The sequence below is a fragment of the Hydractinia symbiolongicarpus genome, chromosome 12, assembly GCF_029227915.1.
Source record: "Hydractinia symbiolongicarpus strain clone_291-10 chromosome 12, HSymV2.1, whole genome shotgun sequence".
In the NCBI taxonomy this organism is placed as follows: Eukaryota; Metazoa; Cnidaria; class Hydrozoa; order Anthoathecata; family Hydractiniidae; genus Hydractinia; species Hydractinia symbiolongicarpus.
In genome coordinates this window covers 24705551-24721389 of record NC_079886.1, presented here as the reverse complement: position 1 = coordinate 24721389, position 15839 = coordinate 24705551, and the positions used below count along the sequence as shown (strand labels likewise).

Here is a 15839-nt window from a genome sequence, read left to right as displayed (position 1 = left end):
CTCGTAATTATTTATATATGGTGGAGCGTCTTCGTTTTTCTCATACGTATTGTTGTGGAAATTTTATTTTTTCGCAGACTACTTTCCAGGCATTTGGGGAGACCTTAATTCTGCCTATATTCACTTTTGAAAACTTTGGTGGAAACACCTTTACTTTACCAGTTAGTTAAATAAAGCTTGTGAACACTAATCTTATCTTTTTAAAAAATAAACAATATGCAGGCGCTGCATAAACTATCTCGCTATTGAAAATGCACAACAATGAAACATCCACAATGCAACCCAATTTTACAATTTCTGCTAACAAAAAATACAGCCTATCATTCATGGTTGAAAGTCGCGCGATTGAAACGTTTATGAGCTTAAACTCCATTTGGGTGACAAAAATCAAAATTTTGATGTCACTATCATATTTAGCATACTTTTTATGTTAACTGTGCCAAATTTTGTCGAAAATAAAGTATTTTAATTTTCGAACCAATTTTGGCCTAAAATGACATTTAGGTGACAAAAAATCAAAATTTTAATGTCACCATGTTCGGCATACTTTTTTTGTTAACTTTGCCAAGTTTTGTCTAAAATAGTTTTAATTTTTGGACCAATTTGGCCTAAAATGACGTAAAGTGACAAAAATCAAAATTATGGTGTCATTATTATGTTCAGCATACTTTTCTTGTTAACTGTGCCAAGTTTTGTCGAAAACAAATACCAAATTTGGCCTGAAACGTCATTTAGATGACTTCCAAGTACTTAGAGAGTTTAGGTACGAAATTTAAATCTGTGACGTTGCAATTGATTATTTCGGACATAGTTAGTTACGAGTTAGTAAAAAGAAAAAAAAGTAAAAATAGTTACCAAGATGAGATTCGAACACACGACTACTCCCGTGTCGGTGCTCAGAGAGGCAAAAATTTCCATTCTTGTAGGACACATTTGCGTTTTAATACAAGCTCACGAGCTTGTAAAAATAAATAAAAACACGAGTACTTCCTACCAATACAATAATCAAATGTTGTGATATTTGTAATCTTCCTGTTTGTGCACAAAATAAAGTTGCACTACGAATACATAAAAAAGCTAATGAGATATATTTTTAACCACTTTGTTGCAATACGTGAATTCTTGTAGAAGTTTCCACGGGCTAACTACTAGTCTCTATAATAATAGCCATTGTTACTACGTCATGTTAATCATGCAAAAAATCTTCAGGCTAAAAATATCAAATGTGAAATATTTTTATTGACTTTGCTGTGACATTCATATTTTTGTGGATTTTCCACTGACTAACAACTAGTATGCCTAAGAATACTTGTTACACCCCAAAGAATCACCTTTAACCTATACAAAAATATCAATAACTAGTCAGATTCAGTACTGTTGTTTTTTGTTGGCGATGCTGTGACTACGTTGCACATATTTTGACTTGCAATTTATTTTTGTTATTTTCAATTTAATAGAAGCAAATTCAAAGATGGAATGTCTAGTTAGCTTTCAGAAAAAGAAGAGGGGAACAATGAAATGTTTACTGAAGTATGAAGTTCCTTTCTCTTTTGGCGTTCAAGGGGTTTACATAGAAGGAACATTTGTGGTAAGTCTTCTGCATTTTTTCCATAAAACTTGTATGTGGTATACTTCATATGAAATGACCAAAACATTTTTCTATATAACTAATCATGCAAAAAAGTATATACAGGTCTGAAGATTAATTAATTAAGGCTAAGATTTGTAAAAGCAGCTGAACATGTTAAAAAAAACATTTGAATTCAAAATGTCAATTAAGTATATATATATTTAATTTTTTTTTGTATTTCTAATAAAATTATAATTCAGACTCAGTGAGGAGGCCGATGATTAATTTCTCAGCAGTTTGCAGGAAATAAAGTTAAGTGTAATTTAACAGCTTGTAATTATTTTATAATTTGTCCTATTAAGTGGCTTGTATTTAGTGGCCTGTAACTTTAGATTTTTATAGATTATGTAACGATTTCAGGTAAAGGGTAATAACACTTACTGGTAAAATATTGACATAAATTATTCAAGGTACACCGTTAAATCAGATGTCACAAAAGTAAAAAAAAAATATTTTAAATCCATGTGCCAGAAATAAAATAATATCTAATGGTAATTATTATCATAGTTATAAGAAAAATATATTTATATATATATAATACAAAGTTATAAGTAATTAGATAAAAGACAATTAAATTTCAGACTTGAGGACTAAATCATTGATTAAACAAAAAACAAGACGTTTTCAGTGTAATCTAAAAACCAGTAATTGTTTTCTACTTTGATTGATAAATAAATTTTTATTAGCAGGTATAGATAACACTGACTGTTAATTTGTCTGTGAAACAACCAAAGCTTGAATTTACTGCAATAAAAATAAATTTACACCTATATACAGTGAAAATATTTATAAAAAAATTTATACTAAGTGATGTGTACAAAATAACGTGTTTCTGATAAATACTGAATATATACCCTAAAATAGTCTCAATATAATTTATGGTTGTTTCATTGTTTCTTTCCTTGCTTTGTTCTTGTTATGTTTTTGTTTGGTTTGTTGGGTTGTTGTTGTTGTTGTTTTTGGTTGTGGTAGTAAGGGGGGAGTAGTGATGGTGTTTTTGTTGTTGTTGTTGTTTTTGGTTGTGGTGGTAAGGGGGGAGTAGTGATGGTGTTTTTGTTGTTGTTGTTTCTATCGTTTTGTAGTAGTCTTGTTTTCATTGCTGCTTAAGTGGTGATGATAAAATGTTATCAGGACTTCGCTGACAGCTGCTTTGCATGTACATCAATTGATACTTGTTAGCAGTCGATATCACATTTTATTGTTATTCATTGTTAAATCTGATGCTGATTTTAATTGCACTTTGAATGAGCTCCTTCTGTCACTTTTCTTGCTAGTTGCTGCCTGATGCTTGCGTGCACGCTCTATTTCATTATAGACATTATCTGGATTATTCAGTTTAAAATTAACGCAGACAATATTCTGATCCAGCGTACACTTTAGAGAAACCACGTCACTATCAGGATAAGTCATGTAATTCATTTGACACAACCTGGTTCTCACATTCAGTATGTTTTCTAACGGAATCTCTAATCTGTTCAATTCGCTTGATTGATGGATGAGTTTCAAGTTTGTAAGGCATAACAATCCAAGACTGCTGCCTGAATCAAATGTTGTAACTCCTTGGGAAATGCCATAGCCTTCCGTGGGAACACTAAATATGACATAACCGTTGTTTTCTTTGTCTTTGGGTAAAACATTCTCTAGCTTTGGAGCTTTTTTGCTACTTTTTCCTCCCATGTTGCAAGGTGGAAATGTCCTAAAAAGTATAATGATTTAATGCTATACCAACTGTATTGTATATAGTATGTGTTTATGTCATACAGAGTTGGAATTTTTTAAAACGTCTCCTCAAACACCTCTTATAAGATGGCATTTGTTGAAACATTCAAAACTAAGTTTGGTGATTCTCAAAAAAGCTTCCTGCCATTTAAAGTTACATCGGTTATACTTTATTAGTTTTACTGTAGCATAGGTATTAATTTTCAAATTTGAAATCCCTTTAATTCCTTTTGGAAAATATAAAAAATTCTCTTTATAGATCTCATATTGGTTTATAAAAATGCTTTTGATATCCTAAAGAATAGTAATATTTTCCTTAAAAAAATCCTCTAATCTCCTTACATTTTACCTTAGAAGAATAGCCAAGTTTTGATATTTTATATTTAAAATATTACCTTGATTTATTCTTCTTCTATAGTAAACAACCTTCTGTGTAATATATTTAAAACATTAGTTCTTACTTTCTTAGCAATTAAAGCCCTACTCGTTAACATTCTCTTTCCATTTGCAATTACACTTTCTGTGGTTTTCTTATGATTTTTAACTAATTGTTTTCTATTAAGAAGCCTAATTTTATTAACAAGTTTAAATACCGCCAATTGATCAGTAATTTGCAACATTGACGTATTTTTGGCTAATGTTTTTTTTTCTAATTGTGGTTAACTGCCCACCACAAATGAACAATCAGGTACAGTAAATAGCATTTTTTTGCCATGTTGTTTTGAAATTCATTTGCACTGTTTTGACTTGTATTATCAAAACAAAAACAAATTCTATAAATGACAATCTTTTTCTGACATCTTCCTTCTTTTTATTTGATTTTGGAACTCTAATTAATTGGGATTACACTTGTAACAAAGAGCTAAACACAAGCGTTTCACTTAAAGTCAGGAAGATGATCTAAATTTCTTGAAATATTTTTTAGTCACAGGAAAACAACGTCATGATTTAAATCACTCTACATCAGTGAACCACATGTAGTTTGTGCCAAGTTTTTTCACGTATTATCAGCTAATGTTCCGTGTAACAAAAGCTTCTACTTTTTAACGCATTAGGCTGGTGACGATTAACTCATTTTAATTATAACGTCACAAGGGACGTTACCATCAGGTATTAAAGATTTTGAAGAATTAGCCAGTCTAACAGCAATACAATAAACAGGATATTTAACTTAATAAAGACTTAATTAAAATATTTTTGCTGCCTGTTTTTACTTTAATGTATATAAATCCACTTACTACATTAGAAAACCTTTTGTATTCTTAAAGAAAATTTTTTCCTATATATGGGGAGTGGCACTAGAGGGCTAAAGTATGCTAATATCAGCAGCGAAAATCTGAGAAATCATAGGGCAGAACCACGTTTTTTTAAAAATTACCTAGGGTTCTGCATCGTTGTATATAGTATTGGCGACCGCTAAAACTTGTGAAAGCGACACAACTGAACTTCTTGGTTGGCTAAGGACTCATACCTTAGAACTGGAGACAATGCAAAGAAATTCCATAAGTAGTGCAAGTGAAAAAAGAGAAAGTTTTTAACATTTTTTTAATTGTACAATTTATTCTCTATACTAACGATCATTTAAAAAATACACTCAGGCTAAATTAAGGACAACAAAACCAAATAACTTAATTCTAGGTACTGGTTGAGACCTATATATGCTATTTCTTAAAAAAGGGATGCAAAAAAGGATACCTCACTTGCAATAATTAAGTTGAACACATGCTTAGCTAGTTTGTTAGAAAGGTGTAGAAACATATTCAAACTAATCTAGCAGTACATGGATTGAAATTAACTTCAAAAGCCTAAATATGCTTTTGATTTCCACATCTATTAAAAGAGATCTGACCAGCAACGATAATCAAACCAAGATAGTATATTTTTCCCATGTTGTTACAATAGATCCAAAAAGTACCATTTTTAAAAAAAAAATTTAGACCAAATAAAAAACAGAAGACGTAAAATAATCACTTCACGTATTAAAACAAAATTTTTCATAGTGGTAACATCCTTCTTCCGAAAAAAATTATCTTTTTTATAAAAATTCAAGACCTATTCTGTTCTCTTAGTATAGAATTTGAAAGGGATTTCATCCTTTCATATATCCTTCTAAAGGATTTGCATCATACCACAATAGACTTTTTAAATTGTCAGATTTTTTCATTTATCTTCCAAATCTGCTCCTGAATTTTTTACGTTTTTTACTGTTTGTTTTGGTATATTTCATACCTGCAAGTTACCAGCCTGTATTTTAGCGTTAATTATTTTTAATTTTAAATATGGCATTTGACAGAACATAATTACAAGAATATAAAAGCAACAGTTCATATATTAGACCCAATACGTTATGGCACTAAAGCTCGGTTCTCACTAGATATCTAACTGGCATTAATTTTGCTGAGTCTTAAAGTTAAAAAAAGCTGACATATTTCTTCATGTTTTTTTATACTTTCACATTATGTTCTGTACTAGACAAGGACGAAATGAATATTTTTCCATGGCAAAATACTTTTAGGGTGAACAATAACTAGATTTTATAGATCTAATTGAGGCGGTTGACATGCAGTTAGATTCCTTAATGGGAACCAACTTTAAATGTTTAAATGCTCACTTAAAACATACCAAGAATTGTTTTTCTTTTGGATTGGTCTTTCTATGAAGAACAAACTAGGGTGTCTTATTTTATCTGTACTTCACGTGGCTTCAGCAAAATTTCATTGATGTTTAGAAGAAAGCCTGTATGTATTATTACTTTTAAATAAAACTTTAATATATACTTACTACTACATTACCTACGATTTTTTTTTTACATATTTGCTTTTTCTAGTATTTCCTACTAAATATTTTTAATCAGCTAACATATTATGCAATTCATCTCTAATTTATCAATCTTTTGTTTTCTTATATTTACCTTTTTTATAGGACATTAAAAATTTAGGGATTTTTTACCGATCCCTATCTTAAAAAACAAATGTTTTTGGAAAGATTAAGACAGAATTTGTGGTTTTAAAGTGATCACGGAAAAAAATTCTAAACGATTTCATCTGTGTTCAGTTTCCTAAAGGTTTAGGTTTCTCTTAAAATGTCATTAATAAAACCTTGAAATTTAAAACTAACGTTTAAAAGTAAGTAACGTAGAACTTTTAATCCTTTTGTGTTGCAATAAGCTAGGTTTATTGTAAACTAGACATGAAAGCAAATATAGTTTTAATACCGTTTTAATATGTGAGCACGTCTTTATAGATTAGCCAGCTTATTTTGATCAGTTTCTCTGTAAATTATGGAAAAGTCAGGGTTTTTTAAAAATAATTTTGAAAATTGCTACATTCAAACCTGCTTTCCTGGTCACCTGTCTAGTAATACCACTTTTTTCTCTCCCTACTGTGACTGTCTTAGACATGTTTGTATGAGTTACAGGTTTATTATTTCACCCTTGCTCACTCTTCTCTTCAAATTCCTCATGTTTTGTCTTTTGCTGTAATGGGTCACACATGGTAGCGAAATGACCTATGAATTAGATACATCTGAACGTTACAGTTATTCTCTGAATACGCTCATTTTTTTATATGATTTTTTGCAGAAAGTTAGTTATAAAACCTTAAAAGTGACACTTTTGGGTGTTTTAAAACAAAAATTATGCATTTTGGAAAAAAAATTGGAGTGTTTTTCTCAAAAAAATGGATTGTTTATACTCATGTTTAATATTCACGTATGACCATGAAGATGTAAACTTATTCTGATTCGGACATAATTTGGCTATGGCATTTGTTTTGATTCATTTAGTTTAGTTAATTATTATATTATTAAAGCAATACTGTCTTTGATTGCTTGCTTACTTCAGAGCATCTTCAAAGTTACCATACTCCAAAATATGCTACTAGATTTTACTGACAATTTCTTGCATGTTTTTAAGTATATAACAATAAAAAGGCATAATCATATAAATTATTAACATTTTTCTTTCATATTTAGGGCCCAGAAGTTAACTTCGTAGAAAAACTCCTGAATTTTGAGTTGATAAGATATGGGACTTCAGGAACTAAATCAATAAGGTTATATAATAATTCACCAACAAAAGCTGTTTGGAAAGTTACGCAGAATTGTATGGTATGTTTTAACAACTTTTAGTTTCTTGTTTATCACTTCTGCTTAAACTTCTCATGCTGGCTATAGGGTTAAAAAAACAAGTGTATGGGTGTTATTAAACATTATGTAAAAATTTTGTAACTGTAATATTCTCGTTTACAAATTGTTTACCTAAGATGCGCTTGCTCATTTTCTTTTCTAGACACATGACAGTGGTTTTCTATTTGATTTTTATCCGGTGGAAGGAATAATACAACCAAATGAGACACAATCTATTGCAGTTCATCTCAATCCGAATGAATTGGGAACATTTCGTAGTTTTTTGGAATGTCATATTGCAGATGGTAAAGCATGGTAAGAGATAAATATCATTTGTGTCGAATTAGAATCTTTCTGTCAGAGTCATAAACAGTCACAAATGCAAATTTTACAAGAAGAAGTGATCAAGTAGATATTTTAGTGATCGGCAAAATCCTTTTTTTTAGTTTCATGTAGTTAGTTTTATTGAAAAATATTTGATATCATTCAAAAGAGTCAGAAGTATTAGTGATAGGTATGAAATATGAATCATACATGGCCATGTATTTTGTTTTGAACATATAGTAATATCGGAATGTTTAAAAAATATTTATTATCCATTCCCGAAAAACTATGCAAATAGGTTTTTGTTTTGACCTCGTATAAGTCCTCACAAATACGGTCCAAACTAGAAAAAAAACCTGCCAATATGATTCACCCTCTGTTATTGACTACATTTATGTTCTGTTGTTAGCAAATATCGGAAATAACACGTAGTTATTTTGTGTAGCTATCTACCTGTCCATGCAGAAGTTCAACGTCCTGATGTTGTATTATCAAAATCAGAGTTGTTAATTGACGAGGCGTTCTTAGATGTGACACAAACATCACAAGTAACTCTGATCAATACCACGCTACTGCCTTCAGAATTTCAGTGGAATAAAGTACCTTGTTTGGTAGGCTCACTTCGTTATTGCTTTCAAAAGTTTTTAAATATGGAGAAGGTTAACGAATTGTGAGAACCAATATTCATTTTTGTGTATTTATAGTTATTGGGTTATTATGCTAAATTTAGGGTAGTCTTGATCTTAATAACCTTGAGGAATTAATGTTTCAATTGATGTAGATGTTTCAAATTTTGTCTATAAGGGAGGGTATATTGAAAAAAAAATGTTTTTTTCGTATGTTATAAAAAACAGGGGGGAAATTTGTTTCACTTTCATCCAGTGATAAGTTTAGTCACTGGATTGTTCAGGATCTTACTTTGTTTTGTACTGCCGATTAATAAGTTGTCTAACAACTTTGTAGAGTGAAGATCAAAGTGGCCAAGTGTCTATCACATGTGAACCAGAGTCTGGTGTATTAAAACCACGTGAACACTTAAATATTCAAATCAATTTGACATTCCATACCTTAGTAAGTAGAATATTCTTGGAGTCTTTGTATAGAATTCTGTAAGTAAAAGTTTTTTTACGTTAAGTTTTCAGTACTTGGAGAAAGCTAGAAAATACATTTATTTTTGCTATAAAACATGCTAAAAATTCTCAGCAATTATACTAATTTTTCAATTTCTTTTTAGGGTGCTGTAGAATTCTTTTTACCATGTACTGTCAAAGAAATGTTAACACCTGTTGTTTTAGCTGTGAAAGCTGAAGTAAAAGGGCTACATGTGGATTTCTCTTTACCCAATATTCAAGATCTGGAAAAGTTTGTATTTTTTTTTTGCAAACCACTTTTTTCAAAGTTAAGCTGTTATGTATGTATATATACACCCTCCTCTGCAGCTAAACATCATAATGTATTCTTGTGTTACTGTTGTGATCTAAGCTGAAAAAAAACTTTCGTTGGACGAACATATACTCTTTATGCCCAACTAATATTAAGAGATTCACCTGTTCTTAAGATGATTTTTGTCATAAATTACTAAATGAGTACCCAAACACCCCAGAAATAAGTAATTTCTTGGAGGAAGAAAGCTTATTTGTAGTGACCTTAGTTAACAGGAACATTTGTTTTTATAAAACTGTTCATTAGTCTTGGTGAACAAATGGAGAAACAAAACTTATATATCCTTAGCTTGAAATGGAAGTATAAACCGGCATGTGAACATATCTGTATATAAAAAACAGCTTATGGATTATGTTAATGATTAAATAAAATGCCTTTCTTGGTATGAAAAGCATTGTAATAATGTATTAATGTACACCAAACTTTTACCACCTGTAAAAACAATTTTATTTTAGCAAAGAAAACAACATTCGGAATAACGACATCATGGAATTTGATGATAATGTTTTAATTGGAACACCTGTGTGCGCTTTGCTTATGATAGAAAACAGATCAGCTATTCAAACAACTTTTAGTGTGTGTGCTAAACACTTTCCAGCAGCTAGAGTTCCAACCCCACCCAAAAGAGGTATAAAATAGTGCTGCTTTTTATAGCACTATAAAGTAATTTGTGCATCCAAGCATCTCTTACACTAACTCATCAATTAGCCACCCCTTTAAATAAGTAGACTGTTAAGAACAAAGATTAAAATCAAGGCGTTTTAAAAACTTAGTAGTGTTGGAATATTTTTTGAAATTTCTTTTCTAGGAGCTTTATTGTTTTAAATCTTCACTTTTTACACATTCCCTGTGAATCGATTGAGTGAAGCTTAAATAAATGCTTTGATGTAATTTATTTTTTATTACTTTTGTAGATATAAAGAAATTCAAAAGGTATTTATGTTTATTAAGAAACAGGATTTGAGATTGGAATATTAAAAATAGGAGTTAAGTTTGTAACTAACAGAGCATTTGCTAATTAGCATTTCTGTGATAGGTTTTATAAATGGTTTAAGAGAGATTGCTTTGAAGTTAAGTAACACCCATATTTAGACAAAAGAAGGCAACTAAAAGCCTGTGTTCCATTAAGTAGTACACTATACGCCTGTCACACAAAATGGTACCTCAAGTTGAGACGCACGTAATTTGGTATAAAAAGGACGAATCGGTGGATATTTCCACCTGTCACCGACTAGTACTAATAAATTTAACAAACTGTAAGTGCAAAAAATTGGTCTTGAGAAAGGATAAAATTTCTAGTCCATAAAGAGGAAGGAACTTTAGGGAATATTCAAGCCTTCAAAAATGTAATGTTTTTATGTTTATCTTTACACAAAAGAAAAAATAAATAAATATTTTAAATTAACATATTTTGCTTTGTATTACTATTAAGCTTTATGTATTAAATTCAATGTTCAGCAAATATCTGTGAGGTCACTTATTTTCATATAATGTATTTCATCAATTTACACTGTAGTTTTGACTGTTGTGGCGATTAACTCTAGTACTTCCCACACTAGAAAGAATTTAGCACTTCACTTCAGTCGTTTACCATTATAACCTGGCTGAATAAGTTAAAAAAGCTTGAAATATAATACCAAGAACTTCTCTCTCTGCGTTCTAAAATTTCATTTCGCTCGTTTTTTTACCACATTGCCTACTGAATTTTCAAGCTAATTCCAAGTCAACTTAGCATTGTTAAAGCTTTTTTCATATTTTTTGCTGCTTTTAAAAAAGGATTAAAAAAGAACCTCGGTGTTATTTCAACCCATAATAATTTTTATTCAGTTTTGGAAGTCGACCTTTACTTTCAAAGACAGCAAATATTGCTGACTACAACAGTAAAACTGAGGAGCAGGTCAAAAAAGGTATGTCACGTGGTCAAAGACAGATTTTATGTAACTGCTGTTGTAAATTAAATACTGCTACCCAAAAAATTCTTGCAGCAAGAAATACCATTTCATTTCTAAACTGTGTGCTTATAGTATTTTACAGAATCCGTAGATTCCAAAATTTGGAGTCTAAAATATTGTTTTTTTCTTCATTCTCTTGCTCCGTTCTTTGATATGTTAGGATCAAATCAAGTTGCTATATCTCTGAATTATATAAAGTTCTGTAATTTGACTACCTTTTAAAATTGATGCAATAAAGTAAGCTTGAGTTATTAATGGAAACGTAATTGAGTATAAAACTTTAATTTCGATGAAGGGTCTCTTTTATGTGTTCCAAAATTTTGTTTTAGATTATGCTAAAAACATATTGAGGGACGGACGTGGTATAGCATTTGTGTGTTTGCCTGCCTCAGGTGAACTGCAAGCGTTTGAGAAGAAAGTTATTTCTGTTACTGCATACAGTGACATGTGGGGTGAATACAATGATGTGTTAATATGTAAGGTAAGCAACCAGTATAAAAAGCGCGGCACTGTATCCAATTTTTTTACATACTGTAAAGTTTCCAACACTGTTGCTTAAAGCTCTGCAAAAACTCCTGTTCTCAAAACTTCTCGAACAACCTGTTCTTTTAGGCAATGGTTCTTCATTGAGCATTTTTTCGCATTGAATACGGCATTATATCTAATATCTATATCCATTATATCCAATTTCTTCTTGAAATTCTGTGAACCCTTTTTTAAAAAATTCCCAAAATTTCCCAAACCTAATATTTTTTAATAATGCTTCTTAATTCTTACAAGGTTTTCCTATCAGACAGATCACTGTGTGCTGAATCGACTTGTTCTACAGAGTTTTTACATGATGCATTGAGTTTTTTTACGTAATTTTCTTATAATTTAATAATTTTCCTTTGACAACCCTCGGGCTCAATTCTATATAATTTTTGTGTTGAAATCTCCTCGAAACCAAAGTAGATCACAACTTAATTTAAATCAATATAAAACCTGAAAACTTAACAGTTTTCAACAGTTGCTAATGCTTTTAGAGTTATCTCGCAACCCGGTTCCGTTTAAATCTCCGTAAACACACAGTATAGTTTTTCTTTTAACATTTCCAGTGTAGAGTTAAATCATTCTTAAATACACTACGACCAGCTGTATGTACCACCTCAAACGTTAGTCTTATGTACTATTTTGCTAGACCTCTTTATTCACATAGTATAATAGTACTTGTGTTTTGAGTTTTTCTGGTTTAGTCATCCAGACATGAAAAGCCTAGAAATACCCATCAGTATATATAACGTATTATATAAAATAAATTGACGGTTTTATTTTTAATAAAAACATATTTATTATAAGACATATTTATAATAAGGCAGTATTTTGGTTTAAATTTAGGTTGGAGACTTAGAGGAGAAATTGATTCCTGTCCATATCGATGTCATGGGTAGTCCCTTGTCTTTTCAAATGTCGAAAGAGCAACCTCCTTTAGTAAGGTATGTCACTGGAGTAGCTCTTTTTCAGAACATAGTCTATTATAGCTATCTATCTCTATTGTAATAGCCGTATTCCGTCTGTGTTTCTCTGCGCGGACCCCCCACTGAGTTAGAAAATGATGTTACGGAAACACGAATATTAAATGCGATATATTTTTATAAGCTTTGTTGCGACGGGTAAATGTAAAGGACGGGCGAACCCGTGGATTTTTCCACGGGCAACGACTAGTCTATATTATAATACCCGTATACGTCTGTCACGCAAAATGGTAGCTTAGCTGCGCAAGTAGCGAAACGCACGCAATGCAATATAAAAAGAACGGGCAAACCCGTGGATTTTTCCACGGGCTAACGACTAGTCATATTAATTTTCTACACGTGTGATGGAAAACGAAAGTAAATTTTCGCCATTTTCTGCAATTTTTTTAGCAATTTCATAATTGCTGTAAAATTTCTGAAAAAGAAATCAACGATACATTTGATGTACATTAGTAAGGGAAAAACTCGTGTTCTTCGCACTTATTTTCTCAAAAGTCAGCAAAACGCGAAAGTTTTTTACACGAAGTCATTGATACTCGAATTTTTTTTTACCACCAAAAAATAAAAAAACCCGGGGGAATTCGTAATTTATCTCTTCTTTAATCAACTACAACAACATTTGGTGTTTTCATTCTGCTTTGATGCTACGAACATTTTTCGGATAACCCAATTCCTTGAAACAGTAAAGTATGCAAACTTAAGAAAAAGATAATATTTACGAAAAATTTTCCCTTGCAAATAAAGTGATTTTTTGAAACTTTCTGCCTACAAAAGTTTTCCCCCTCAAATAATTTTTGTGATACTGTGATGATTATGTAATTCACAGACCAGGTACTGGATTTAATTTTTTGACAGATGAAGTTGTTATTAAAAATAAATAAAATTTTGTGACGAACGCTAGTGTCATTAAACTGATAAAATCATTTAACATGTATTTGAAAATAATATTTGGTCTGCAGAAAATACTTCTGCTGCCTGGCTTTCGTTTCCTTTTATCAGCTGAAGTAAAAAAAAAAACAAAAAAAACACGACTTTGTTAAGAGTACTCTGTTTTTATAAACCATTTTGTATATAAAAATGTGTAACTTATGTTTCAGAAAACGCCTATACTGTTGTTTTTTTTTTACAATCATTGCGCTTATGCGTTGAATTTGTTCGGTTAGACCGAAACTTTATTCAATTATTCGATAAATATATTCTATTTTGTGACATACATATTTTGTAATGTAGTAACCGTATTCGTTAAAAATACATTGGATTAAAAGTTATTCGGCGCCCTTTCTGCTGTGACAATTTAAAATGGTTAAATCATATCTTTTTTATTCTGTAATACCAAGGCTTCGAAAGTCTTTCGCAAACAGCTTTTTACTTCTACAAACCGCCTAAGATATCCTTAAAAAGTTTGGCCGCACTTCTCCTAAATTCCTGTCCGCCATCTTAATTACTTTTTCCGCCACTAAACTAAGAGGCGCCAGATCTATCGAATTGATTTATCAACAACAACAAAAATTTCATCGAATGTATCGAATTCTTATGAAATAATTTTTATCGAAAATATTTTTATTGAATGCATTTTTATCAAATAACTTATTTTGAATGCATTTTTATCGAATAACTTATTTTGAATGAATTTTTATCGAATAAATTTTTTGAATGTATTTTTATCAGATGTATTTTCATCAAATGTATTTTCATTGAATAAATTTTTATCAAACGAAAAGTTATCACAAAAACGAATAAAATTTACGGTATAACCTAAAGATTTTATCACATAACCGCGTTGAACATGATTTAAAAAAAACAGCATTGTTGTTCCGTACTTGTTCAGCAATGTTTGTTTTGTTCGTGGGGAATATGGGTGCAAAATTACTATTTCCATTTTTCTTTTAGATTTGGTGCACATGTGTCGGGAGGCCAACCTGTAAATCGAAATTTGCGAATAAACAACGCTTCTCATGTCGGTAAGTATATTGAAGCTTTAAATATTCAATGCACACTCATTACTTAAAGGGGCTACGGAACGGCTGTTGGTTTTCGACTTTAGTGACTTACACGAAAGTCGAGCTGGAGGCGGCGAAAAACAAAAATGGCTATTTTTCCAGCATGTATGTAATTTACAGACTCGAACATTCACTCCACTCCAACACACACTCCAGCCTTGGTCATGTTTTCATCCAGAACGAGTCTTGCTGAATATTTCTTTGAAATATATTTTTCGAAAAAAAATATTGAACTAGCAAGCAAAGTGCGCTGGTCTGTTCATTGCGCAAAACGCGTTTGCCGGATTTTTAATATGTGCGCGAGATATGCGGAATGTGAGCATTTTAACCGGTTCGTAGCCCCTTAAAGACCTGATTCCACAACTAATATTTTATTCAATAAAATTCTACTAGAAAAAGTTTCTCCGCAAGTAAAAACAAAACAAGTTAAATTTCAGTACACGTGAACTTATTCTGTTTCTTCTATTTGGTCGTTGTCGAAAACAAATACAAAGAATGGATCAGAGATACTAGAAAATGCATGTGTCTATTTTCTACTGTTTTTTTTCAGAATTTTTTCCAGTCGAATTTTTTCGGCTAAAATATAAGTCCTGGAATCAGTCCTTTGAAGTATACTTTATTTTTGCTATTAGAGTTCGTGTATTTTTTAATAGTAACTTACTTTTATTTCGATTTTGTAAACAACCGAAAAGATGTAAAAAAAAAACATACGTATTGCGATAGTTTTTTTAATCTTGTAGACATTCGCTTGGATTGGGAGACGTTTGTGATAGACCCCGAAGATAAACAGTTGATCGACTTCAATGTTTACATCGGCGACGCGTTTCCTTTGTACGATGAGAATGGTGACGAGGTTTGTGAGATGACGACTGCAGATCAGCTAATTAGAGTTTCATTGGCTGAACATTATGGAAAACGTACAGACACACCTTTTAAAGTGGACACACCGCAAATGGTAAAATGTTGTGTTTTTCTATGTGTATCTTTCTTTCGAATGTGTAAACAGGATCAGCATTCTATAAGATCAAGTCCTGTATATTTAATCCAAAAATTAATTTTACTAATTTCCCTGTGAGGTCGGAAATTAAGTTTTTTAGTTTTAAATGTACATGTTACTTCATGCATGTTTTGT

General features: G+C 31.0%; 2 protein-coding genes across 4 annotated transcripts in view; one reads left to right on the top strand and one right to left on the bottom strand.

Annotated features, from left to right (window-relative positions):
- LOC130621412 (deleted in lung and esophageal cancer protein 1-like) overlaps positions 1-15839 on the top strand; it is a 58671-nt gene that overhangs the window by 32630 nt on the left and 10202 nt on the right. The window contains exons 19-31 of the mRNA XM_057436695.1: positions 1458-1588; positions 7322-7456; positions 7638-7789; positions 8244-8409; positions 8762-8869; positions 9033-9160; positions 9697-9869; positions 10156-10174; positions 11069-11148; positions 11523-11674; positions 12571-12668; positions 14598-14668; positions 15448-15662. Coding sequence (XP_057292678.1) covers positions 1458-1588; positions 7322-7456; positions 7638-7789; positions 8244-8409; positions 8762-8869; positions 9033-9160; positions 9697-9869; positions 10156-10174; positions 11069-11148; positions 11523-11674; positions 12571-12668; positions 14598-14668; positions 15448-15662 — 1628 coding nt within the window. The remainder of the gene's footprint in view (positions 1-1457; positions 1589-7321; positions 7457-7637; positions 7790-8243; positions 8410-8761; positions 8870-9032; positions 9161-9696; positions 9870-10155; positions 10175-11068; positions 11149-11522; positions 11675-12570; positions 12669-14597; positions 14669-15447; positions 15663-15839) is intronic.
- LOC130621156 (uncharacterized) lies at positions 2679-6129 on the bottom strand. 3 transcript variants are annotated; one of them, XM_057436470.1, is made up of 2 exons: positions 5972-6129; positions 2679-3326 (listed from the first exon to the last, which is right to left on the bottom strand). In XM_057436470.1, exon 2 carries the CDS (start codon positions 3305-3307, stop codon positions 2819-2821), a length of 489 nt encoding a protein of 162 aa, XP_057292453.1. In that variant the 5' UTR covers positions 3308-3326; positions 5972-6129; the 3' UTR covers positions 2679-2818. The 3 variants fall into 3 exon arrangements, with proteins under 3 accessions (XP_057292453.1, XP_057292452.1, XP_057292454.1); XM_057436469.1 differs by lacking the exon at positions 5972-6129 and adding an exon at positions 3745-3898; XM_057436471.1 differs by lacking the exon at positions 5972-6129 and adding an exon at positions 3811-3856.

Coding starts and splice junctions, on each gene's coding strand:
- LOC130621156 (XM_057436470.1), bottom strand. CDS start 3,307: ATGGGAGGAAAAAGTAGCAAAAAAGCTCCAAAGCTAGAGAATGTTTTA.